Here is a 25,914-nt window from a genome sequence, read left to right on the forward strand (position 1 = left end):
TACACACAAAAGAGAGTGGTTGATGGATGTTACCTCTAATCAGCTGAGGTAAAGGTCAAAATACACAATAAAATGTTACTGTTCTAGAAGAAACAAGAGAAGCAAAGACAAAGACATAGCAAAAAAATTATTATGCAATTTTGTCTTTAAACACTTTTATTCAAAGAGTAAGTTATGTTCCCTGTAGCACACAAATGCTGCTTTTTAAGTAATTTCAAACATTTCAACAAGATTATCTCTATGTGCTTATTTATGTGAGATAAAAAAGCTGGCATATGCAGTGTACTCGATTGTAAGATTGTGCTCCTAAATTTCATGTACAGTTAGAATTAATAAGTTATTTCTCCTTGCACTGAAAAGCCTGCTTATGATATCACATGGTTTATTTGGGAATGGAAGAGGAAGAGTCTAAAACACTCTATGCTGAAACAGTCTGAATCTGCCATCTTGAAAGGAGAAAACATGTATGATAAGAGTTTATTTCTTTAAGGTAACATATTTGGTGGTGCTGCAATGGCATACAAAAGGTATCTAAGTATAAAGTTCAGACTGAAATTTCCCCAGCAGTGTTTAGCAGCATTCAAACCTGAAGTTATTTTAGGTGTAATCCTGTGTCTGTTACTTCCTTTGTGCGTACTGAAGTATAAGCATTTAAGATCTGTACAGTAGATGTCAGACTTAAGAGGAATTTTGTATGCATCAGGGTAGGGTGAATATACCCTGCTCTTCCTGAAATCAATGACTTTCCACATTGTCTGCAATGGAATCAGGTTTATGCTTCCCACTTCCAAAAATGCATAATCAAACTCCAAGTATCTAGCTTATGAGGTTTGAAAAGATAATTCAGATTTCTTTCTAAGAATTAGATTACTAAGAGAAGTAAATTGTAAAAAAAGTTTACTGTGTAAATGCAGCTGTAATATATACAGTAAAATCTATCAGGACAAGTCTGCTTAAAAGCAGCAGCAACTACATTATCTTCACATCATTTATACACTATAAATAAGAGCAGAATAATAAGACAATCTTCTTCTCTAATTCCTGTGACAGTGAGGGCCTGACCTCCTTAACAGATTTGTGGGGCTGTGTAATAGCTGGAAAGCGAGCTGTTCCCCTAGTAGTGTTTTTTCAGCACTGAGTTCCTGGGCTTGAACCCCATTAATAATCCATGTGGCTTTCATTGCATTTACACTTGTCTTTTCCTCAAATATTACAATTCCATTGGTAAATACACTGACATCATATCCTGCACTTCTCAAAACTGTATCTGCTGAACGACCCAGTTTAAATACTGGTGTCAAATACAGTTTGCCCTTTATTTTGTTCATATTCATGCTGCTAAAACCAATGCCCTGTTTTAGCAGGGAAGAGTTCTTGTAGCTTGATGAGTGTCTGCAGATTTGAATACCTATGGGAAAGCCTGTGCAAACAAACCATAAAACTGGAGTTTAGGATTAACTGTAAAATCAGATAAAACAGCCAGACTCAGTAAGCAGCAGACATGAAAAGAATGTGTCGAGGAATTCAACTCAGGGGAATTCATTGATCATATCTCTTTGGAAAACAAGACAACAAGGGCTACAGAAAATTTTTAGCTGGTATGTGTTTTTAGAACTCTCTTGAGGGTTGTCATTAGCCAAGAACAAGTGATGTGTTTCACTAATTCAAAATAAAATCAGTGCTATGAATCAAAAGGGGCTTTTGTGACAGAGCAGGGCATCAAATTTTGGAGATGTCTTCTTTCTCCTTGTACATGCCTGATTTCTAGATGACTCCTCTGTTGTCTCCACCTCCTTTTTTGCAGCTAAAATAAAACAAATTTATTAAATAACTGTAATGGCAATGAACAAAAAGCACAATTAGCTACTTAAAGTTGTCCATTATGCATGTATGAGATTATTTTTCTCTGTACTAGTGCAAATGTCACATAGCTTATTGTTTCAAATATTTCAGGAGACCACATTTTGTATGCAAGGTCAATGCTGAATGCAAAGGAAATCAGGCTGTAGCAAAATTTGTAATTTTAGATTATTTTTTTTTCCCAGGATTTGGCTTTGCTGGCAAACAGTGGCTTAATGACCTTTTGGCAGTATGTATTTCTTCATCTAAAATGTTGTGATCTTTGGGAGAGGTTTTCCTAAAATTCCATTCTCCTTGTTTCACATACTGTTCTAGGAAAAAAATTGAAGGAGCCAAAAAGCAATTAGGAGCAGCAGTGCTTGCAAAAAGAACAAGCAAAGTACAAATGTGAAATAGAAAAACTGAGTAAAATGTGAAATAGAAAAACTGATCTTTTATTGATCCAGCCTCATATCACACAAGGAAATAATGTCACAGTAATAAAAACAAATCATAGTTTGTAGGAAGAGATCACATCTTCTGAAAGATCGAACTTTATCACTATAAAAAAGGTGCAAATTTTTGGACATGCTAGCACTTCTCTGTGTCAGAGGGAAAATATGGCTTGAATTTTTTTGTGATATGATAGCCAGATATCTTACCTTTTCTTCTTTAGCAACCAGAACGCTACTGCAAGAATGATGAGAACTCCCAGAATGCAGACGGTCCCAACAGATACCACAAAACCTAGGAAAAGAGGGAAAACATGCACAAGTGTTAATACCGTTGCCTTGAGTGAGTGGACAAGGTGAGTCTCTGATCTGTCGTAATGTCTGCATTCTGCATCTGCAACCTTTCTACAGCCTTGTCACACCACTTTGTGACTATGAATGGGCAACTTTGCACACATGTTCTCTGTAAATTCCCAGTCCCACAGCCTGCTCCACAGTTCACAGTGCTGTGACATGATACACATGTTGAAGTCACAATGCCAATGTGGAGGCCCTGGTACAGCAGGTCATAGCAGGAGTATGATTTTTATGCTATAATAAATCAGAACTCATAAAGAAACCCAAAGAATTAAACCCAGGCAATCAATGACGTTAAATTCAATCCCTTTTGTTCTCTCACAGAGAACACCACTGACTGTGGACAGCTGAAGAATGATTTTCTTTGCTGTTGAGAACATTGCTTAAAGGCATCAAAGAAAGTAAAAATGAATTCAGGATATTGGTATGAAAAACTGGGTGATCTCTTGTTTGCATAAAGATTTAAAAATTATCATAATGCTGTATTTCTTAGTAAGCTTCGTGTACACTTTTGGGAATTAAAATATTTTGGCTTCCACAAAGATCCCGGAGGTGAGCTCCCTTTTCTTAGCTGCATTTTCTTAATTTATTTACACATTTTTAAAAATGTTTTTTCAAATGATTCGTTCTCACTAAGTAACATCAGAGCACTTTCAGAGTCAAACTGACAGGTTTCACACATTCCATCTAAATATTTTCTCCTATTAAATCAGCTGTTGGTGAAACACAAATGTAAAATGTGGAGTTTAACTGCATTTGACCCATTAATTTAAAGTCCAGCTGAATGGAAGAAGTTTGCAATTCATGGAATTGAAGAGAAGCTGTTTTACAAAAGGTGAGTTTTGTCATAATAAAGGTGTCAAATGGACACAAAAATATAACACCAAAGAGATAACTGTAGAAAAAAAGAGCCTGTAGTTTGAAGGGAAAGGGCAAGGAGCACTTTTGTGTGATGAGAGGATCTTCTTAGAAAATTTAGTTAGATAGTATTTCAGCCTGGTACTGTAATCAAAACTAGACATGAGTTCCTGTTTAACTCAAGTGGTTTGAACATCGTAGCAAATTCCAGCTGCATTTATATGAAGGGGATTTTGCTGATAAGACAAAATATATCACAAACACACGCGAGTTTTGCTATGTAATCCTTAAAGATTAGAGACTTTTTGAGATGTGGTTCTTATAAATAGTAAGCGTGAATTTAGATGCTCATTACTGTCATCAAAAATGTGGATGACTGAACATCTCTGTTATTTTCAATTTTGCTACAAAGCACACGCCAGTGGCCCCATCTTGTGGTGCCTGTGCTCAGGGGAAGGTGGCAGTTCAGGCTTGTCAGTGATAAGGCAGAAAAGTTTCTTTGAAAACCTGCTTGCCAGGGGCTTAGGTGTGCACAACAGGATTTCTTTTACAAATTTCAATGGTTGCCTGGCTCAGTCCTTGACTCTCTGCATTGCCATTCCTTCCCTTAATAGGTGTGCTCTGTTTCTATTTGAGATGCAGCTGACTGCATCAGGCTGGACACTTGCAGCAGCCGCGTGTACTTCAATGAGCTCTGACAGGAGCCATTTTTCCTTCTTTTTTTTTTTTTTTTTTTTTTTCCTTTCTCTCCCTTTTTTGCCCTTTAGGTGAGGGGCTGCACCTGTGAGGAAGCTTTTGTGACTCCAGTAAGTGGAATGTGAGATTACAGGGGCAATGAATACTCTTTTTGAAATGGGTTGAACATTTTTTCTATGGTTCACTGATAGAGTCAATGAGCTTTTGTAACTTAATGTGCTTAGACTGAATGGGGTTTCTATTAAAGTAGCACTGAGCAATGTCCTTCATAGCCATAGAGACCAATTCTGGGGCGTGAACAGCCGGATGGGCAATAACCCCTACAGTTTAACTCTGCTAAGTCAAGCCAGCTTTAAAGATACACTGAAAATGCTTTTATAGCTGGTGTCATCTCTGCGTGAGAGCCAATATTGTGCCTTAGCAGAGGGAGAACCAAATGTTATTATTTGGTTTGGCTCTGGTTCACAGCAACAATTTTGAGTGTCATATCTAGATCAAATTTCCCCTCATAAATGGAAGTAATAATGCTTACACTATTTCTGTGAAATGTTTGGGGATTCCTAGATGAAAAGCATAGTCTCAGATTTTCAGTTACTGGCTTCATGGGTTGTTAACTCTCTACCTTCTACCAGTAAGTACTGTATGATTTATAGAGAGAATATAGTCAGGTGCTGAAAGGTCAGTTTAAGAAACAGAGGGAAAACTGCATTTCTCACTTCTGACTGGCCATTCAGACTCAGCAGATCAATGGCTTATAGGATCAATGGCTCTTAGGAATTGACAAGATACCCTTGCCAAGTCCACCAGGTAGTGAATTGTGATAAACAGAGGATGAGGGTAGAATATTTAGAAGTTGGATCACTACAGAGGATTCCATGGTGAACCTGTTGTAATCACAAGGGTGGTGCTCACCCTGGAACTTCTGGTACTTCAGGAGGTGTTTCTGCAGTGGCATAGCTGTTGTAGATTGTTTGTGCAGGGATTTAAGACCTGCAGAGGAAGCCTTAGTCTCAGAAACGTGGAAGCTGCATTGCAAATTCTGCTGGTTGAAATCATTGCACATAATCTGGCTTGAGCAGTGATTTGAAGATGATGATTAAAATAACCATTCTGAACCCAACTAGCTCTCTAGTCAGCAGCCAGTGTTTGAGACTGGAGGTTGGAGAATAAAGTTTTAACCTCTTTGTGGTCAAATAGGAATGCCTTAGGGGGCATTTTTCTGGTTGGCCAATCCATAAAAGCAGAAAAAAGGCTGACATAATCTAGATTTTTCCCTCTTTCACTATTCAGCCATCTTTTCATTTATTCAAAATATTGTTTGTGCAACTAGTATCACTTTGTATATTAATCACAGAGATGTTAGAAACTGTTGATAATTTGGAAAACTTGTTAAATTGTAAAATCTTCTTAGGTGTTATGTTTAGAATCTAGCAACAAGAGCACTTCTAGTGTAATTCTCATTTTAAGAGATCAGACAACTTTTAGTGGCAAATCTAAATCATCTCTGATTTCAGAGAAATGTTTTGCCCAGGATTTGTTTTGGCTGATCTCTAATTTTCACTTTTCTTCTTTATAGCTTTCTATTAGAAGAGATACTTTATGAAAGGGTCTGTCTGCAGAGGGGAATGGCAAGAAGAGCTACTGCAGTGTGCCAGCAGGGAACTGTTTCTGTTGTGTCCAAAACAGACAACTCGTGTTTTCTGGTTTTCTTCTAAACAGTGAAGAAAATGGGAGGCGAAGTTGAAATGATGCTAACACATTTTATTAATTTGAAAGTTTACTGCTTGGCTAATCTTTTTGGTGAAGTCTGCTTTTTCTTTTATAAATATTTTAATTTCAAATAGTGCAGTGACTTGCCTAAAATCATCTGCCTTGAGTGTACACGCCAGCTTCACAGATCCTTAAGAGTATATGTTTGCAAGACAACAAAGAAGTTGGAACAATACATTTTGCACAATGTACTCAAAGGCCTTTCTGTGGGGTACAGCTCAGCTTCTCACCACAGATGAAGACTTTTGTGCAAAGCCCCTCAGCCAAACTTACGTGTTGTCCTTGTATAACACTACAGAGTTAAGCTTTTGAATCAGTTCTTCCTCGTAAAATGGTGGTATTTTGGTGTTTTGGTTTTTTTTTTTTTTATTTGTAACACTGAATCATACAATCAAGTGTTATGAATTATATTTATTTGTCAAGTTTGAATTCCTCAAAGATCTCTTCTGATTCTGTATAATTTCCCCAAAACAGTGTCCCTGAAGTTAGGACTCCCTTTAAATGTGTGGTCTGCATAAGATCAAGTGTGACCTTGCTGAGAAGCAGCAAATGTCAGTGGTGAGACAAGGCCATCTTAAGCACTTACACTGGCTGAAACAGCTTAGCTGTGGAGCTGTTTAGTATTTAGAGTGACAGCAAATACTTCTGCAAACCATGACAAGGCCAATCATGTCTTCCTTCTTTTATCTCCTTGCCTTTGATCAGAAGGGTTGCAGGGCTTCCCTGATACCCACTGTGGAAAAAAAATCTTGCCTACCCTGGGAATACCTTATTCTTGTGCAGTTGCCCATGCATAATGCAATATGAGAAGAAAAAGCAACAAAGTGAACTGCAGGGAGATAGCTGTGTTTTTGCAGTGGTACAGTCGAACAGGACTGCCATTCCAGTACTTCACATGTGCAGATCGCTGCGCACTGTTTCTTTGCACAGAAGCATTCATACAACTCACCTTCATGGAAGGAGATAAAAACCAGTCTTTCATGGAATTCCTGAACATTTCTGAAGTTATCAACCATTTCCAGGGGTTCTGGGTCATCACTTTGTGTGCAATACATGGCTGTTTCCAGTGCCAGTAACTATAAAGGGAAGCACCTGTTCAGCTCAGAGAATACAGAGAAAGCAGAGCCTGTGTGTGATCACTGGGAGTGTTTGGAAAAAAGAGAAAGGGGTAGTCAAAGGGAAGGGACCCATTAAGTTTCATGTGGCCTGTGAACCCAAATACAGAAAAATGTTTAAACAGTATGACATCTCCAAGTCCATACCTGTATTTTGTTTACATCCTGATGAAACTACTGCTTACTATCAGACTGTCGGCCAGGAAAACTCGATGGGAGGAAACATGGTAGATTTCTCCAGCATACTCTCCCTGGACCAGTCTAACTCCTAAGTAGTATTAAAGGCTACTTTTTGAAAGAGTTCTTTATTTTGGTAAGAGACATGGTCTGACAGAAGCTGTGAATGTATTTTCAAAACAAGGAGCTTGCAGTAATTTGATCTGAGATTTTGCTAATAATATTTCCCCCTGTGTCTATAATTAGGTGAATCAGAAGATAGTGATTGTGAGTTTATAGTCTAGGTAAGTGGCCACCTAAGAGCAAAAGAAGGTAATTAGATAAGCACAAACAATGTAAGTTGGGAGAAAAGTTAGGGAACTCAAGATGGATAAATAACACAACACAAGCTTTTTAGAAACTTTCCAACCCACCCAAGTCCATCAGGATCAAAGTAGCACCAAAATACTTGGTGATTAATGTTCAGATATGGAGCCCAAACAATAATCTGCAGGTAACTCATTGAAAGACTTAGAGCAGGGAGTAAGTACATAATGAAAATCAAATTCATCTCACTTGACTGGGATTTTTTTAAGCTGAAAAAATACTGTACCAATTTCTGTGCAGCAGTCTGTCCTTTGTTCTGGCCAGCTGAGAACGTGCCAACAGAGAACAGAATGGGATATTGATTTATGTTAGTTCTGTGCTGTTCTTCCCACTTAAAGGATTTTAGCAGTGGTCACTGCTCAGTTTTACAGGAACATATGAGAAATCCAGGAAATGAGACTATGTATTTACTGTTCTTTAGCAGACACCAATCAGGGAAATGTGCTCTGCTGGAACTTGGAACTTGCCTGGTCTTGAGAAATTTTAACGGAGTGTCGGAAAACCGTCCAGAGAACGCTTGGGTAGCAGGGAGGAGTGGTCAGGGATCCTTTGTAGCGATAATACTCATCCAGTCTGTCAGGAAGCAGTTCTTGAATATTGAATCCAGGGACCAGGACCTTCTGATCTAAAAAAGGGGGTTTGTGTTAAATATTGCATCATGATTACACAGGTGAAGTCAATTTGCTTTTTGGTAAGTAGGATATTTTCAGTGTCATATCACTAGGAAAAGAACAATATCTTTTAGCAGAGGCACTCCCAGTTTAATATGGACTACATTTTTTTAAGTTTCTTATGTACAAATCTTGCCTGAGACACCAAATGAGAGTCCTCTAGGATAAACTGTGGCCATATTAACTAAAAAACACCATGTGGAACAAATAAGGCCCAGTCAGAATCACATGGGGCGTGCTAGCCATACGCTCTTCCCAGGAATGCACATTTGGAAGCCTTTCACAGTCTGTGACAGATTTGTGTGGGACCTCTGGACTGTTTCTTCAGCCAGTTCAATCTCTCTCAGGGTGATATCTGATACTCTCAGTCATTCTCAATCTACTTAGTCACTCACCCTTGTATTTCACATTCTGGAAGTGCCTGAAGATCTTTTCGTAGGATGGGCTGAAGGGTCCAATCTGTAATGATCACATTATCAACAGCTGCAAATCACTAGTCTGAATATGAGTCTGTGCTTCTGGCCTGTCCTAAGGCAAAGGCTTCCGCTGTCCAGATATTAATGTACTAGAATGGCATAAGTATTTTGTAACTCAAAACATTCCCTCTGTCCTCACAGCCATGATAATATTCCTGCTCCAGGGCTGTAAGAGTTTCTGTGTTGTACTGCTACCTTTACAACTGCTGTGCAGACCTTTTGTGTGCTCTGACCCTATTACCCTTGCCTGCTCAGAGTGCTGTGCAAATGAAGAGAAGCCCTTTCCTCTGAGAGCACTGCAAACAGAAGTTCTCAGCTGCCAGGCTTTCAGTTCATCTCCTGGTTTCCAGTCAAAGCCACATTTTCCCACCCACAAACATTTTTATAGTGCTGCTTCTCACAGCCCAGGGAGGTAAAGATGACACTGTTGGGTACCACAGGGCCACAGGCCTACAACTGAACTATCTGACTTCTATCACACAAGACTGTTTTTCAACTGCTACCAGGAGCTTTTCAGTCTAATAATCAATGCCTTTTTTATGAGTTCTTCAGAGCTGGTGCCGACCAACTCCTCTGACAACCAGACATAGTAAAAGGGTGTCCGTACATTAACTGTAATACCCACCATCTCTCTGAAAGGATTTCCAAGACCTAATCTCCATTGCTCATTAACTTGATTTTCAAATACCATTGCTTAGAAATAACGAGAATCCCAGTATTATTCCCTAGTGTGATGTACAATACTCTGACACTTCACAGCTACAACTTCCAAATGAACTGAAATTTAACACAAAATTACTCTCAGAATCTTAGAGGTGCTAGGAAGTGAGCTTGGGTAATATCAATGCAAGCTTTGTGTGCTAACTGGAACATTTTACTTTTTGATGAAAATGTGGAAACTTGTGGTTTTGCTTTGTTATATTGCAGAAAATCCTCACATTTAAAAATTATCTTTACAGTTATCTTACTGAGGAGTTTTAATCCTCAATAAGAATTATATAAGTACAAGCTACCAATTTTTTTCTTTTTGTTTAGAACCACTATTATCTTCATATGTGGGACTTAAGAGAGAAAAATTGGAAAGCTGTCCTGACATCTTAAAATGTCACTGAACATACCAATTTTCTGTAATCTGTGATTCAAAGAATCTGGGAAGTTAGCAGGCAGAAGACTGTGGTTAAATCCTAATTCCAGTCAGTGGTCAAAGGCAGGGTTGTGTCTGCCTGTGCCTCTCTGCTGTGTTCAAACTACTTCATGCTACAGTAGGCAGATTTGAGTGAATGAGCTTGAAATTCACTGTTGCCTCTAATTTGACAAGCACTACCAATCATTAGTTTGTAAATGAATGCAAAAAAATTGGATTTAACATAGCTGAAGTTAATTTACTAAAAAACATGAGGAAATACTCAGAATTCCTCTTTTCGGGGCATTTGCTCCTGGTTTGGTATGTGCTGCTAGAATCTGACTCTTTATTTTATTGTGAAAGAGGAAAGAAAGGTCCTTTATTCAGCCACTGTATATAGTAGTAGTAGTAATAATAATAATAATAATAATAATAATAATAATAATAATAATAATAATAATAATAATAATAATAATAATAATAAATTAAGGTGATTTTGTACATTAAAGGTCTCTCATAACTGAATGACTGAAAGCATATCCTAAACAAACAGAAAATAAAGATCCCACATCCTACCTCAAGGAGAACAGCCAAAACAGCCAGTCCATCTGCTTTGTCCATTGCTGCTGTTATATCTGGGTATTTCTCCGAGTTGTAATGTACAATATGCAACTACAAAGGAGGAGATACTTTGTTACAATAACATCTGGGTTATGCTCACGTTTATGTTTCACTGTTAGAAAGGACCATGCAGCCACCTCAGGATAAGACCGTGCAGGAGGGTTCTTCAGTGACTTCTGGCTACAGCGGTAAGATCTTTTTAGAGAATGGCAGAAGGTCCTGGGACCCACAGCCCTGCTGCAGCTGAGTTACACGCAGCCCACACCCCCCCCCACACATGATAAGAAGAGAAAGAGAATTCATGACTTCAGCTTCAGGGTATCTTGACTGGAGTGACAGTAAATTTTTCTGAAAAAATAACACCTTAGCACACAAATGTTTGGAATGCAAACCCCAGTGTTAAATATATCTAAATAAGTAGATTCCTAAAGCGCTCTTATGCAAACAAATTATTTTGGCTAATTTCTTTTTCTTAATAATTTTGAGGTAAATATCTGATTGGTGCTGCTTATCAAAATCTATTCCCGAATCCATAATTTAGAAATTAGAAAAGATAAACTGTTTGTCACTTGTAACTGCGGGCTGCGGCCACAGGGAATGTGTTCTCCGGCCAGCTCACTCCCGGAGACAATAGGCAGTCACCAGAGAGGCGCCCCGGATCCCTATGGAGACCTTCCCGCGTGGCGGCACGTACAAGGGGCTCGCGGCTCCCTGCAGCAGACGCCTGTGGCCCGGGAGACACAGCAGCGACCCAATACGAGGGACCGAGGCGAAGGAATCAAGAGGAAAAGCTCAGTTTCAGTACCACCTTTTCTCCCCCTGAGAAGTCAGGGACAAGTGACAATAACTGAGGGCAAAAAGTTGCTTTTAAGGAGGGGAGGCAATAAGGGGAGGACACAACTTCTTGCCAATAAAAGGCATTAGGGAAGGAGTGCAGGATAAGCGCTGTCCAATAGAAGCCAACAAGAGGAAGGAGCAAACCTTCAAATCCAATCTTGCTTCGAGGAAGAGATAAAGGACAGGAAACATTCCAGAACAAAAAGGGTGTGCTATCTTTGATAGACCGGGGGATTGACATACACTTGGCGGGAAAATCTTGAGGTAAACAACTCAGGACTGAACCCTCGGGGAAGCCAAATGGGGTACATGGAATGAACCTTTACAAACTTATAACAAGCAATATTTAAAACCTACTACAGAAGCACAAACTGTAAAATAACAGACTACCACAGTCATTGTACAGAAGAAGGTGAGTAAAGGTAAACAGAGCAGCACTGTTGTACAGCTAAAAGTTACCTCAAGTGACCTGGTGCCAGCTCTGAATTTAGAATCTAAACTCCAGCTTCCTGACTTAGTACATCCGAATCTATCCTTTTTGTTGTGCACAACCCTTTTTTTTTTTTTTTTTTTTTAATATCCCTAGATCATAAATACTTGGCTTAGAGACTCACAGGCTTTTACAGTCATTTACCCAAGACAGAGATCCCACTTTGAAACATAAGAACCTACCCAACCTTCTTTGCTTCTTTCCCTGATCTGAGCTGGTCTGCCTTACCTCCGCTGCAAAATGCTTCCCGCCAACAGTGTGCTCAGAGCCTTCGGACTTGTTTTGGTTTCCCCAGTGCAGGTGAAGTTGAGATGCAGTGTATTCAAATGGGAGGTTTCTGATGAACATAGCAGGTGACAGATACATTTTCACTGTAAGCAGGTCAAAACCAGATAGGAACAAATGATACCACAGCTCTCAGGAACAGGACAAATAAAAATACCGAGTCTAAGTATGTTATATATGGAGCATGAAAAAAGCAGATTCTTGACTCAAATCCATCTCAGTCCGTGGTAGGAGATAAACACTTCTGTTGTCTTTAAGCCTTTCTTGGTAGACCAGGATTTAGAGCATTTAGAACATACCCATTTCTATTTTCCTAAATACATGAATTTAATGTGACAATTGTTGCTAGTGGAAATCTTTGAGGAATGTGAATTTATCTCAGACATTGATGACACAATTATTGATGTGTCAAAGCAAAATTTAGGCTCGTGTATCTTCTTTCAATCCCCTTATAATGGTTGAAAATAGCTTAATAAATTAATATTTCTCAGGGTAATTTATATCCCCTGTTATATTGAACTCTGCTGCCTCTTAATCTTCTTTTAAGGACACAGGATAAAACCAAATAAATTCCCCCTTTCCTTGCTACTCCCAAAATCCAGAACAGCGATGTCAAGCAGCAAGACAATCCTCGGCCTTAAGAACGAGCATCTTCTCTCTTGACGTGCTGGAGGGAGACCTTTGTATGCATGACCCTCCCGTCTCCTCACTAAGGCTCTTGGGTGGGGAAGGCAGGCTGGCTTGTTGAGTTTTTTTTGTGTAGAAATTACAGCAGTAATTCTCAAGCCAGAAGAAACTTCTCCGTTGTTCACTTGGAGCATTGGGAATTTCATAAAGCAATGGCTTATGTCAAGAACAGATTGATTCTTTTGCAATTTATCTGTATTATTTTCCAGACTGAATACAGTTTGGGTTTGGACTGCCCTGGACATGTTTTTCAGGAGAAACAAGGCTCAAAACCGTGCTGAAGTAACAGCTGTGACCCTCTGTATTTTAGACTTCTGCTGAAAAGGGTTTTTTTTTTTTTTTGAGCTCTACTGTTTTCAGTCTAGCTGATGTAGGTGATTGTGTCTGGATGAGCTGGCTGGTGAAGAAAATCAAACATCTTATAGGAATGACTTGACAGCACAATACTAAGCATCTTAATGGTTTCCTCTAGCTGAAGGAGAAGTTAGCAGCAGATGGTATAATGATCAGTCCAACAGAGGCTAATTTTTTGTTACTCAGAGGTAAATTAATTTGTATCTAAGTGTGGTTTCCAGAGTAGGATGCATCTCTGCTGCTTTCTAGGAGGGCACTGACATTGGAAAAGGAATTCCCATTTTCTTGAGGGGGTTATACTTTTGTCTCGACTTTCTTTAGGAAATAATCCAACTTCATGTTTTAGAGGTGAGATCTGACAGTGGTAGTGGCTTAGGGTCTCCAAGGAATTTGCTTTTACATGTGTGACTGTTTTGGGAGGGACAGGCTCTCAGTGCTGTTCTTTTGGCTCCTTCTGCACTCTGGCACCCTTCAAGTACACAATGACAATATTTCCTTCTCTGCCTATTGGCTGTCACATCAGCCTGGTACATTCAACTGTGACAGTCCAGTCTTTCTCTTAGGACTGAGAAGGACTTTTAGGAAATGAAGGTTCACAAGGAAAGGATGTTCCAGCCATTCCTAGTCTGAAGCAACCTGGTTTTAAAGGAGAAATTGATCAAGAGGAAAACGAGGAATCTGTCCCAAGAGGTTGGCCCTTACTGAAGAATGGGCTTGTGATGTTCAGTTGAGCAGGTCAACTTCACTGAAAGAATGATAAAAAACCCCAATTTTTGCATGTTGGTCAATTCATAACCAAGCATGTGAGAACAGAGGCCATCTTATAATGCAGGTTATTTTGATACGTCTGCAGTAAAGGAGGATACAAGGAAGGAGGGCTTTGTAACTATTCTTATTTCTATGTCTTCAAGTGTTTCAGGAAGGAATAAAATATGGTGGGGATCACTCACTGGTATTGTATATTGTGTCATTATTGGAGACCTTTATGAGACAGCATCATCTCTGCCTTTACCTACTGTACTGGCACTGATTCGGTGCTACTGTGGGGAGGACCTGTTTGTACACTATTTCTAATTATTTTTCTGTCTTCTTACCTATCACTTCATATCACTGTCTATCTTACCTTACACTGAAGAGGTTTCTGTCTAGTCAAAAAAACAGAATGGTGCTCCTGCATTTTTTTTCCTCTTCCCCATGCCCTCCCATAATTCAGTTGAGCTGCTTTGATGAATCAAAGAGACTCATTGCTCATATGTTATCAGTTAATCTCTTTTTAGCAGAATCACAGTCTGTTTCTGTGCACCTCAACCAAAGTAATAAGAAAACCTTGGACACTAATTCTGACATGCCTAGAGTTTATTTTAAATTTCTTTATTTAAAATTTTAGTTACTGGGAATCCTTTTGTACTTAGTACTTTCCCAGATGTATCTAGCCTTCTCTGTAGATGTAGGTATGCTGATGTGAAGGATTTCTCATCTGATTAGCAGCTTAATTTAATTTAATAATCAAAGGATTTCCCATGAAGTAAAAAAAAAACAAACCAAAACCAGTGAGTTCCTGCAACTTCCTTTTACCATTCCTTGCTGTCTGTGAGCTCCCTTACCTGAATGGCCATTATTGATCAATGTAAACTGGTCTGTGGAGGGCACGTTATAGCCTATGAATTCTACAGGCAAGAGATTAGAATCATACTGGAGAATAGCTTTGTGGAAATCAATTGGTGATTGGAATACTCCTCCACAAAATGGGTATTTCTTTGGCCAGGCCTTCTCTCCATCAGGACCTGTGTGAATTAACAGAGACACATTTGTCAAACCTTCACTATGCAGTTAACACAGAAATTCTCCTGTGTCAGCCTTCACAAAAAAATTTGGAAAAGAAGCCTTTTCTGAATTTTTAAGACTTTTCTTTTTAAAAAAGGACCTCATTAAAATGGAGGTAATGAAGAATATAATCATTTTTCTGAGGGTGTTGTGACCTAGAGACAGGTCTGATTATATCAGACCCTCAGACATTTCCTTACTTTACAAACTGTCTGGCACTATCTAACAGGATTGCATAACCCACAGGGAAAAGCTAACGTGCAAAAATTGAAGGTGCTATGGTAATTTGACCTGCAATAACTTGCTCAAACTCTGGTGAAACTTTTCTTCATCACAGCCTTTTGCCCGAGGTAAGATCTACAAAGAATAGATAATATCAAGAGAATTTTAATTGTGCCTTTGCTTTAACTGCACATTAACAGCTACCAGCTGTTTACAGACAGTAAGATGAGATGATTTGGATTTGAATACCAGAAGAGGTACTTGCAATTTTTGTTTCTCCTTGTCTCTGGACATTCATGGTTCTTTCCAAGGCAGGAAGGTCCTTAGGGACCCAGTCTGATCTATGTAACACAGGACACTGGGCCTCCCTGGATAAATTTCTACTTCCATGAGGCCATTTTTTTTCAGAAGGGAATAAACATCTACTCTTCCTTTAAGCAGATAAAAGATACTTTATTAGTGCCTAGTGGATAATTACTCTCCTTGGCAGCTTGCTTTTCACTGTGAGCCTGCTGTTCCCATACTTTCGTTCCTCATTTAAGTACTTATAATATAGACGATATAATTTCTCACTTCTCTTAAACTATGTAGATTGAGTCCCTTGAATCTTTGATTAGAAGGCTTCTTTTCCAAAACTATAATATTCCCAGTGGCTTTTTTGAACGGGCAAAGCCAGTTCAGATATTTTATGAAGGAAATTAACAGGCAGGAGGATACTATTAGCAGTTCACCTTATTTACATGAAAGACAATTGCCAAGTAAATGCATATTGGGGGTGAATCTTTCTTAAACATAGTTCATGTGACAGAACCAACAAGACCAATTCTGGTAACTGATAAGTAACAGACTTACTTTCTTGGTAAAGCTGTTTAAGAGTATTCAAGAAATAGGGTTAGCAGGTGACATTGTTTGCAGTGTGCAGAGTTTGACAGACTCAGTCATTGCTTTTCAGTATAAATAGGCTTCGCTGTCGCTGTAACTTAAATTTTTGACTCCAGTTCGCTGACAATCACATCAATTTCTTTCTTCTTACATCCTTGCGGTACTATCTCTAAAATTGCTGAAATTATTTTAAAAAGCTAATAAGTGTTATGCTGACATTATAGAAGCCAAGCCTCTCCTCTACCTATTTTTGGCAAATAACAAATACATCCAGAAGAGCATGAATTCCATACTGTGGAATACATACTGAAGAATATTACCCAGGAAAATATGCATTAGGATATTCCAAGAAATTACAGTTTCTTAGGTTCAAGCTCACTGTGCATGACAATGACACTGAAATTTAACACTTTTCAAGGAACTAATATTTCAGCAATGTCAGAAATTTGTTGAGAAGCCTTTATTGTAAAAAGACTTCAATAATTTTAAAAGTTTTGATAAGGTAATGAGTTTGCAAGAAGATTTCAATATATTACATATCACAGCTTTGAAGACTTGATAATTAAATAGGCGATTGATGTATAAAATAGAAGTCTAGTCCCAGCCAGGGAGTCATGAAGTACCAATCATTTTTCAGTACTGTGTTTGGGTGACTTAAATGTCTGGAAGAGCTGGCAAAAGAATATGGGAACTTCACACCTACGTTTCCAGTTCAGAAGGAAAATTTTGTCTTTTCTATAAAATGATGTCGCCATTGCAGTCTTTATGTACCTTGACCCTTTTCTTGACATAAATCTGCAACTCCACTTACAGGCATTTAAGCTATAGAACCTTTTGCTTGTTTCTCACTCCTGCTCAATTAAAAAAAAAAAACAAAACAAAAAAAACCAAAAAACCAAACAAGACCTCTTTTTTGGTACAAACCCAGATTTTACAGAAGTTCTGTCTTTTATCACATAGTCTTTCTAATTTCAATGCCTCAAAACTCCCATCTCAAAGAGTTGAGCTCACTGCAGCTTAGTTTTGCGTATGTGAAATTGAGATTTCCAAGGTAGACAAACCACACAGCTGTAAGGCATTTCTCAGTTAGGTCTGCTGAAAATGGATGATTGATTGTGAACCAGATTTTCCTTTTTCTGTGCCAGTACACTCATGTAAATTCAGTGGAAATCACATTGTGTTTACAAAGGCTTTTTCTGATCACTACTGAATAGAGAACAGCTTGTGCATGTAAGATTGGCCTGTGCTACAAGTCCCAAAAAATATTAACAGAAGAAGTATTGCAAAATTATCTTCAAAGGTAATTTCCTTTTTGTGTGACACATTTGTGATCCAGGCATTTCAGAAGTGTTTGCTGCTATGAGGATCCCACCAGGACTGTGTCAGCAGAGCACTAATTGTGCCATGGGCCTGTTCTACCACCTCAACACTCTAATTCAGCTGTTGGAGTGAGCATATTAAGGTAAGGAGCTGCTGTTGCCAGTGCAAGTAGAATCCTTCCTGCTACCACTGCTCCCAGTGCTGCCAAGAGCACTCCCTGTCGTAGGGGGTGCAAACTCAGGCTGCTCAAATCCAGCTTGTGGATTGCTTTGCTTGACATAAGTTTGCAGGACCATGTTCCCTTACCACATTGAAAATAGCCCTGAGCCTGACTGTGCCCTCACAGCTGTTTAATAAAAAATGCCTTTAAATAAAGCAGGAATAATTTTCTGGATTGTCTGGCTGCCCACTACCCAGTGAGCTGAGCAAAACACCCTCAGCACCAAGACTGCATGTAACATTTCCTTTGACAGCTTTATGCTTTCCAGCCAGTCCCAACAACACTGGTGCTGCTGGCCAATGCAGGACAGATGTTCCTTCATGAACAGTGGTGTCTCCTCCCAGGATATATACACTGGCCCATTTAAGATAAGGAGAAAACAGCCCTATGAGACACCAGTGGTACCAACAGACTGTTGCTCTGATGACCAATTAATATTCGTGTTGTTCCCGCTTCTCACAGTCTATGCAAGTTCTCTTGATCTGAAGTAACGTAGTAAAATACATTGGGTCAGTAAAACAGGGAATGCCTGTGGTATTTTTGCAGCCAGGCAGAGCACTTTGCCCTGTTTTCAGCCAGCTGGAAGCTGTAAAGCTGCTGTTTGCCCCGGGCTGAGGTGGTGATGAAGGCTGAGACCAGGCTCACTGCCATGGTGACATGACCGTGGGGTTTCCATTTTGCTCAGTGCTCGGTAATACCGTTCTGTGCACACAGAGCCAGTTATTCCACACGTGTGTCCAGAGGGAAGCTTGTGAGATAGAGGAATTGCCAAGGGCTGTAGCTGTCGCTATTACTGCATTCAAGTGCTGTATGAGAAATCTGGGGCATGTTCTATTGTGTTCACTACAGCTGGCATTTCTGAAGGGGAAGTGAAAGGGTCTTAGCACAGGTTCTCAGCACCTCACTGAATTGGAGTATTTGGCAGCAGCAGAATAAAAGAGTTTTCAAGTCCAATTAACCTGATGTCTGTTACCAGCAGTTCTTGTGCCTGCATTACAGCATGAAGTTGTCTCTTCACATGCTAAAGCATGTTAATAATTCTGTTGGCACTATTACCTTAAATTTGTCTGCAAAGCTAGTTTTCTCTGTTGTAGCTGCTTGTCCATTCTGAAGGGATGATTCTGGTTCTCTGATTTCATTACAGCCCACTTACACTACAGAAAAAGAGCCAGGATCCAAAGAATTGAAGCCTAGTATCTACTTCTACCAGGTTTTTTGGGGGGCAGAAGACTTCAGCCTGCACCTCACAGACACACAGTAGGATTGCCAAAATCTGTGTGCATATGCTGTCCTGAGCTGTGGGGCGTTGGAACCCCTCTTTCAGCTCTTTAACTGAAAATGCTTTCCTTATGATACACCTGATCTACTTTGTCCATCTTACAGAGAAGATGGAGCTACATTTCAGAGAACACAAAGCAAGCCTGTGTCACCAGGGGTGGAGGCCTCAGGCCTCACTGCTCTATGGTGTTTCCTCCAGGCACTTTTTCTTGGTCTATATACAAGGGTAGTGGAAACAGGAAGAAGAAATAGTATTGCTGTAGTTAGGCTAAGGAAGAAGCAAACAGGAGAGGTTTAGCCTTTATCTTTGATGTATCTTATGCAATAGTTTCCATTATAGGCAAGGTGAACTCTCATGTCTTTGGAAAGCCTGTGATGAATAGAAAAGGCCTGATCACATGCAGTGTCATCTTGCTTTGCCACTATGGCCTGAGGTATTAACACTTCATCAATGTTCAGTTTTACATATTGTAAAATATGTAAAATACTCAACAAATAGAAATCTCTGACAATGAGCACTCAGATTTCTCCTCCATCCTTAATCTTGTACCTTGACTCTCATCTTGACATCAGTCTGCACTGTGGTTATAATGGCTTTCTTTCTTTTCCATTCCCATTGACTTAATTTCAGTGAGAAGCACTGCAAAGTGTTTCAGGGGCAAAGGTAAACAGTGGAAGATTTAGAACGCCATAAGGATCAGTAGAAGAGTATGTAGGGGCTCTTTCCTGGCTTGGCACAGTCTCTCTAATAGCAGTTTTTCTCTGTGGGGATCAATGCTTTACCTCTGCTTTTCTGTACTATTCTGTACAAATTCAGTTACCACTTCAGGTTTTTGAAGTTACTTTTATATATTTGTTTTTATATGTTTTTATAGATATGTTTCAAAATCTATAGCTGAAGGAAAAAGATAATCTGTTTTGTGAACCTTCTCTTTATCCTCCTTACATTTAGAATGTCAAAATCAGACTGCAGTATGGAAGAGCTTAACAGGAATTTATGAAGTTGGACACTGAGAATAATACTTTGAAATCAACACTGGTACCCAAATTCCTAGGAAGGGAAAAGTAACTAATTTAAACAAGGAAGGAGGGCAAAACTTCTGCTTTCATGGTAGTAAAAAAAGTCTTGTTTTCTTTACTATCCAGCAGGGTTAGGTTTATCTGATGGCTGCTGTCAAAGTGGAAAACCCAGACTTTTGATAAAGCTGTGTCAAGCTTTTTCAGTACTGGGAATGTGAGGTCTATGCGTGGATGCTGGCAGATAGACACGCAGCTGGCAGTTCTCCTTCTGTTTATGTGAAGCAAGTCAGGTAAAATAGAGCACAGCCAAAAGGAGGAGCTCCTAGCAGCAAGTTCAGTCTTGGAAGTTCTTTGTGTTGTCTTGGAGCAGTATGAAAAGCTTAAGAACAAGATTTTTTTCTGAGATTCTCTATACCACCTATTTCTGTGGGGGTATTTGGCATGTAAAATGCTACTCTGAATGAGGAAATACCTGGCTAGAGGATTTGATCAATTAAAAGAAAAACACTAGATAATTCTTTTCCTGAGCAGCCACCAGGTCCTTCTGAGTTAGTAGATGACTAAAAGGATTAGTTACAAATTAACATTGCTTTCATAAAGGTGATTTATTCTTCTTTGTCTTTGCTGGGATCTTCAGGGACCTGAGCCTCCAGAAACAGAATACAGGTGACTTACTGAACTCTGATTCTACTTGAAAAAGAAGACTCATGTGGGTAGGGAGAGAATGCTCTTTGCAGAACTAGGCTGGAATGTGACAGCTGAGGAAACAGAGGGCTTCAGGGACCATCTGCAGTTGTAGGGTCAGCTTTAGTTTGCTGAAATTCTTGTCATTCCACAAGGAAATTTAGAATTCAGTAACTGATTCTCAGTCACCTAGATATGAAACCTGGTGGATGAATAACAGATTTCAAGAAAATTGACCAGATTCAAACCTAGGTAAGGATTGTGATCCCAGTAAGTACTCACCAGAATACATTTGGCCAATTGTCTTTAAAGCACAGAAGAAAGCCATATCATTGTATGTATGAATTAATACTTACCAATATAAGACCATTTTGACACTGTTTAAAGAAAAAGGAAATATTACTGTGAGTATTTGAAATTGATCTTACTCTGTAAAGAAACAAATTGCTACTTAAACCCATGTATTGAATATTGCCATACTTTTATCTATCGTTCTAGTCCCAGCTGTTGAACAAAAGATAGAAAAGCATGGATACTTTCAAACTTTCTGATATTATATGAACATTTCTCACTCAAATTGTAACTATAATTATCCCTGTGATCCTGCCCATAGGGGTGAGTTCCTTGTGGTCACTTAAGTCTTGGGGCAAGACTGCTCTCAGGACTTTTTTTTTTTAATTGGAATATACACAGGCTGTCTCTAAGTACACCCCTGGGATTTTTCTCCAGTTAGAAAGCTAACGAATTAAGTGGAGTGTAACTACAATGAGCCCCCCTATGCCTTGTTGAGGAGTTTGAAAAACATCAGTGCTACACTGAGAAGTGATGGACAGAAATTAATAGATGGACTTTGTAAAAAGGGAGTGTAACACATGAACCCATATAACTCAGAAAATCCCAAGGAGTGACTGTTAAAATGATCAATACTTGTCCACTGCTTAAGGAACTGACCTCGGGACAGTATCTCTGCATGTTTTTGGAAATGACTTGACTGACAAAATGCTCTTTTTAATATTTTTTTTCCTAGTCCTGAAACCTACTTAAAATCACTCAGCTTGCTGCATAGTTAGAGGTGCTCATCTTGACAGACCTGAACAGTTTGGGTTATCAGGCTAATGCTGATCTTTACTCTCTGCAAATTTAATTTTATTTCTGCTTAGAAAACAGTCCTGAAATGCAAATCTTGCAAACACTCAGTGTGCCTGTGAGTGTGTCTGTATGAATGCAGGCAAATATTTATCATTTCATGCACTTGTCTGCTCAATACATGGTTCTTGGCAGCATTTCTTGTGTTCTGAAGCGTGGTCACAGATGCAGCTCTTCCCTAAGAATGTTGTGTGAAATGTTTGGGATTAATTTGTTGGGTTGTGCAAGTCAACTGCATTGTATTGATATGTGGTAGGAACATGAAACTCTCTGTTTTCACTTTGTTAGGACCAATGTGCCTCATTCGTTTGCACTGGAATTTTCAAAACAAGGTCTGTGTAATCATCCTGACTCAAGTCCTCAGGTTCCTCTCATAGAAGAATTCATGTTTAAGATTTCAGGATGAGAAACCTCACTCTCCTCTTGCCTTCTCTCTGCAGGAGATTATCTCTTACTGGGGTTTTGGGGGGTTGCTTGTGTCCTTTGGTCATTCTGTAGACAAAAATTGCATAAAGATAGAAACGACTGGCAGTACATTTTAGAAATGTCCTCATTTGAGCAGGGTTTGAAGAAATACTGGAGAAATACAATAGCTACTCTGTTCATGCTCTTATTGACCATTAAAATGTGTATGAGATGTAAAAACTATGATTTTTATAATCTACAGCATCCTTAAGACAATCACTTTCAAGCATTTATAATATTTTGGTCAGTTATGCCACTTGACAGAAAAGTAAATGAAAGCTTCAAGTCTTTTGCCAAGTGAAGTATTCCTTAACATCTGAGCATTTTGATGATCTGCAGTTTGCTACCCTTATGACTTTATGGTGAGCATAGCCATAGAGCTGCTGTAGGTAGGGCTGAGGCACATTTATAGTAATTTCATCTTGGATCAGGAGATGAATCAATGACCAGAGAGCAGAAACTTGCTGATTTTGTCTGAATGAACACAGACAGCTGCCAACCTCAGACCCTGAGGAAGGTTTTTATTGCCAGCCAGGGGCTATGCACAAATCACGAAAGGGGCGGGACTGCTGAGGAAGGTATCTCGAGCTGTTGTATTTTCCAGCATCAGTCTCATGACATGGCTATGACAATGGGAAGATGCCAGCAGCTCACATCCCCAGCAGCAGACAAAGAACTCAGTGTTACAACTCACTTAAAAGTTTTTTGACCAATCCCACAAAGCAAAAGCATGTTGACAGTAGTTCTATCTGACCACTATCAGCACATGTACCTTTGGTTAAAACAATGCTTGCTTTTTTATAATACAATGCCTGCTTGTAAGCCTTAAGATACAATGCACAGAGCTCCATTATTAAGCTTAGAACTTCCTCACATCTGGCTAGATATATTTTGCTGTAGCTTAGAGAGTTATTCTAGCCAAGTGTTAATGCACGAACCATTGTTCTATTTGTCCTTACTTTCTACTTCTTATATGACTTTTCTGCTGACAAGTCTCATCACTTCTGCTTAGCTCTAATTGCAGTTCTGCTGTTGCTGAGGGCTGTCTTTTGCAGCTTTCCCAAAACCCTCTGATTTTAAGGATTCCCTCAGTTGCTTTTATTCTGCCTGATAATGAAATGAGAGTCAGCCAGACTGTCACATGGTGTCAAATTGGAGGATTCACACCTAGAAGTGAATATTCAATGGCTCTATGTCTGTGAGCACTCTCCTGGCTCTTTGTTCATGTTGGGATGAGTATTGATGAGTGACACAATTATGCGCCCATACATGGCAGAGGTTCCTAGAGCCAGTGTACCTGCATTTGACTGATCAACAGCCAGGGATAAAATACATTTCCAGTGTTACTTGAGAGCTAGGAAAGTGTGAATGCTTGTAAGTGTGATAATCTACTTGGAAAGATGTCTGAGATGGGCAGACACTGTAGCTCTTGCCACTGGACTGGGTTCTAAGTCTGAGGCAGGCACTCTCCAGAATTCCCTTCAAGATGTATCATAAAACATATTTTCAACAAATCCTTTCAATTCCAAACCTTCAGTATGGTCACGGAAAGCACCTGTAAAGCATCAAGCTTTATTTATTCTGTTGTTCTGGAAAGCATCAATTTCTAGGAATCTCTCTCATTCAGGTGGGAGATTCTTCTATAGACTATAGGCATTTTTTCAGAGGACATATGCACAAAATAAGAGATGACCTTAAAAGTCTGAATTCCATGCTTTTTGCTGCTTATGCAAAAAACCTGATAAAATGCTTCTCCTGACAGAGCTCTCTATGAACCAACAGCTCTGGATTATGTTTGAATCTCCTTGATTTTTGTCCCATGAATATACATGCTGAGTAACACAAAACTTTAGAACAATTCTCCTAATATCCGATAATAACACCAGGTAGATTATAATTAGTTTGAAAAAATGAAAATTGATTATAATCAGCTTGAATAGATGAACATGACTCCTAAAAAGAGAGAGAAGAGTACCAACCTCCTGAAACTAGACTTGTTTCCAATATACGAGAATGACCTCTAGTGTGTAGGATGCTTTACAGAGATTGATTTTTTTCTCTCTGGTTTAAAAATAAACAGGCAGAGGGAAAGGTGTGATGCTTACACTAGCTCTGAAAGGGCCAGTCTCCATTTCATTTTTTGAGAAATAAAAATCACAAAGCAAAGCATACTGAGCATGCAAGAAGTCTGTAATGCCAAATAAATCAGAGGACAAATTTCTCTTCCCTGTATAAGTCAGAATACCTATTCTGAGAAATTAAAATAAGGATACTAACTCCAAACAACAGCAGACTGCAACAATATACAGCTTGGAGCTGTATAATGAAAAGGTGCCATTTTTCTGCATAAATGGCTGCCTTAAGGTACAAGAGATAATAAAACAGAAAGCTGAAAGACTTTACCATTCAACGGCGCTTGCACTGAGAGCTGTATCTTTTGGAAGAAAGTAAGCACAGTAGCCACTGTGACTATCCTGAAGCTCTTGGCTGACATCTCAAGGAAAGACTTATTCCAGCAGTTCAGTTTCTTTGCACTCTGAAGAAATTCCCTTGTAAACATGTGGCAAATAGCAGAATGCACATAATATACAGAGCTTCTGCTAATGAGTTATTGCCCTCCTCTCCCCTTTTCTCTCTCCTTGCCTTTAGCACTGCTTTTTATAAAGCTCCTGAGACTCAGCCCAAAACAAATGATGTAATCAGACCTGCCTCTATGTCAGAACACCCTCAGAAGACTGATCATATCCTTCATTACCTCAGTTTTAGTGAGGTCCTCAAAGGGAAGACTCCAGCACTTAGGAATTTAAACATGGAACTTGAGAAATTATTTTGCAGAGACAAAAATGCTTTAAAAAATCTGTACTCCTATGGGCCATACCACAGTAGAGTTTTTCTAGCCTGTTTCAGAGAGTTTCCCTCAGCTCCCATTTTTGGATCAGTCTGATCTAGTATAATGGCCCACTGTTAGGACTGGAGGGAAGGGAGGAGAAATGAGGTTCTGTGTGGAACTGGTAATAACTCAGAGGGACCACGGACATTTCCCACAAAAACAGTCCAACTTGTCAGGAACAGATTTTTTTTTTTTTAGCTGAATGCTCTTGGAACCAGGAGGACACATGAAGTAGGGAGGACTGAAAATTCATGAAGCAACAGTCCCAGAATCTGATATTATTCAGGACATTTATGGAAGAGGGGTAAATAGGAGCACAGAGGACATTTATGGCAGAGGGGTAAATAGGAGCACAGAGTATAAGTTAATGTCCTTTTCTGTCAGTGACTGAGGAATAAGCTCTTAAAGTGAGGATAGTAGAGGAGCAAAAGGTGGGATTGAAGAGACCATTGGTTTTATTTGAGTACATTATTATTTATAATTGTTATTAACTTCTTGCTATATATCAGTAACAGCTTTATCATGTATTAGTATTGATTGGTCAAACTTTATTTTATTTATCAGCTACTGTGTAATTGCTCAATGTTATTAAACATGCTTATTTTTTCCTACCATTTATGAGGTTGCTTAGGAAAAGTTGACTATAGCATGGCTCACTTCTGCCTAAATCCCAGGCAAGGCCCTGCTGTAAAGCATGGTTCTGATCTATTGCTGCTCTTCATCCATAGCCCAGTCCTCCCAGTCTAGGTAGAGGGAGTCTGCAAGGAGCAGCACCAACTAATTAATGTC

The 25,914-nt window shown here is 39.2% G+C and overlaps 1 protein-coding gene across 1 annotated transcript; it reads right to left on the reverse strand.

The window, feature by feature from the left end:
- CA12 (carbonic anhydrase 12) lies at window positions 1-24,861 on the reverse strand. Its single transcript, XM_009098193.4, has 10 exons — window positions 24,639-24,861; window positions 20,981-21,001; window positions 14,779-14,958; window positions 12,077-12,219; window positions 10,477-10,572; window positions 8,697-8,760; window positions 8,098-8,255; window positions 6,922-7,048; window positions 2,502-2,586; window positions 1-1,804 (listed from the first exon to the last, which is right to left on the reverse strand). The coding sequence occupies exons 1-10, from the start codon at window positions 24,793-24,795 to the stop codon at window positions 1,765-1,767; spliced, it is 1,071 nt and encodes a 356-aa protein (XP_009096441.3). The 5' UTR covers window positions 24,796-24,861; the 3' UTR covers window positions 1-1,764.
- Window positions 24,862-25,914: the final 1,053 nt, after the last annotated feature.

Source organism: Serinus canaria, chromosome 10 (genome assembly GCF_022539315.1).
Source record: "Serinus canaria isolate serCan28SL12 chromosome 10, serCan2020, whole genome shotgun sequence".
Classification (NCBI taxonomy): domain Eukaryota; kingdom Metazoa; phylum Chordata; class Aves; order Passeriformes; family Fringillidae; genus Serinus; species Serinus canaria.

What these genes read in the sequence shown, in the direction of transcription:
- CA12 (XM_009098193.4), bottom strand. Translation starts at nt 24,795, where the DNA reads ATGTTTACAAGGGAATTTCTTCAGAGTGCAAAGAAACTGAACTGCTGG. An exon ending in TTAAAATTTCTCAAGACCAG is followed by an intron (nt 7,049 to 8,097) that starts GCAAGTTCCAAG and finishes TTCCCTTTATAG; the next exon opens with TTACTGGCACTGGAAACAGC. An exon ending in TTTTATCTCCTTCCATGAAG is followed by an intron (nt 2,587 to 6,921) that starts GTGAGTTGTATG and finishes CTCTTTTCCTAG; the next exon opens with GTTTTGTGGTATCTGTTGGG.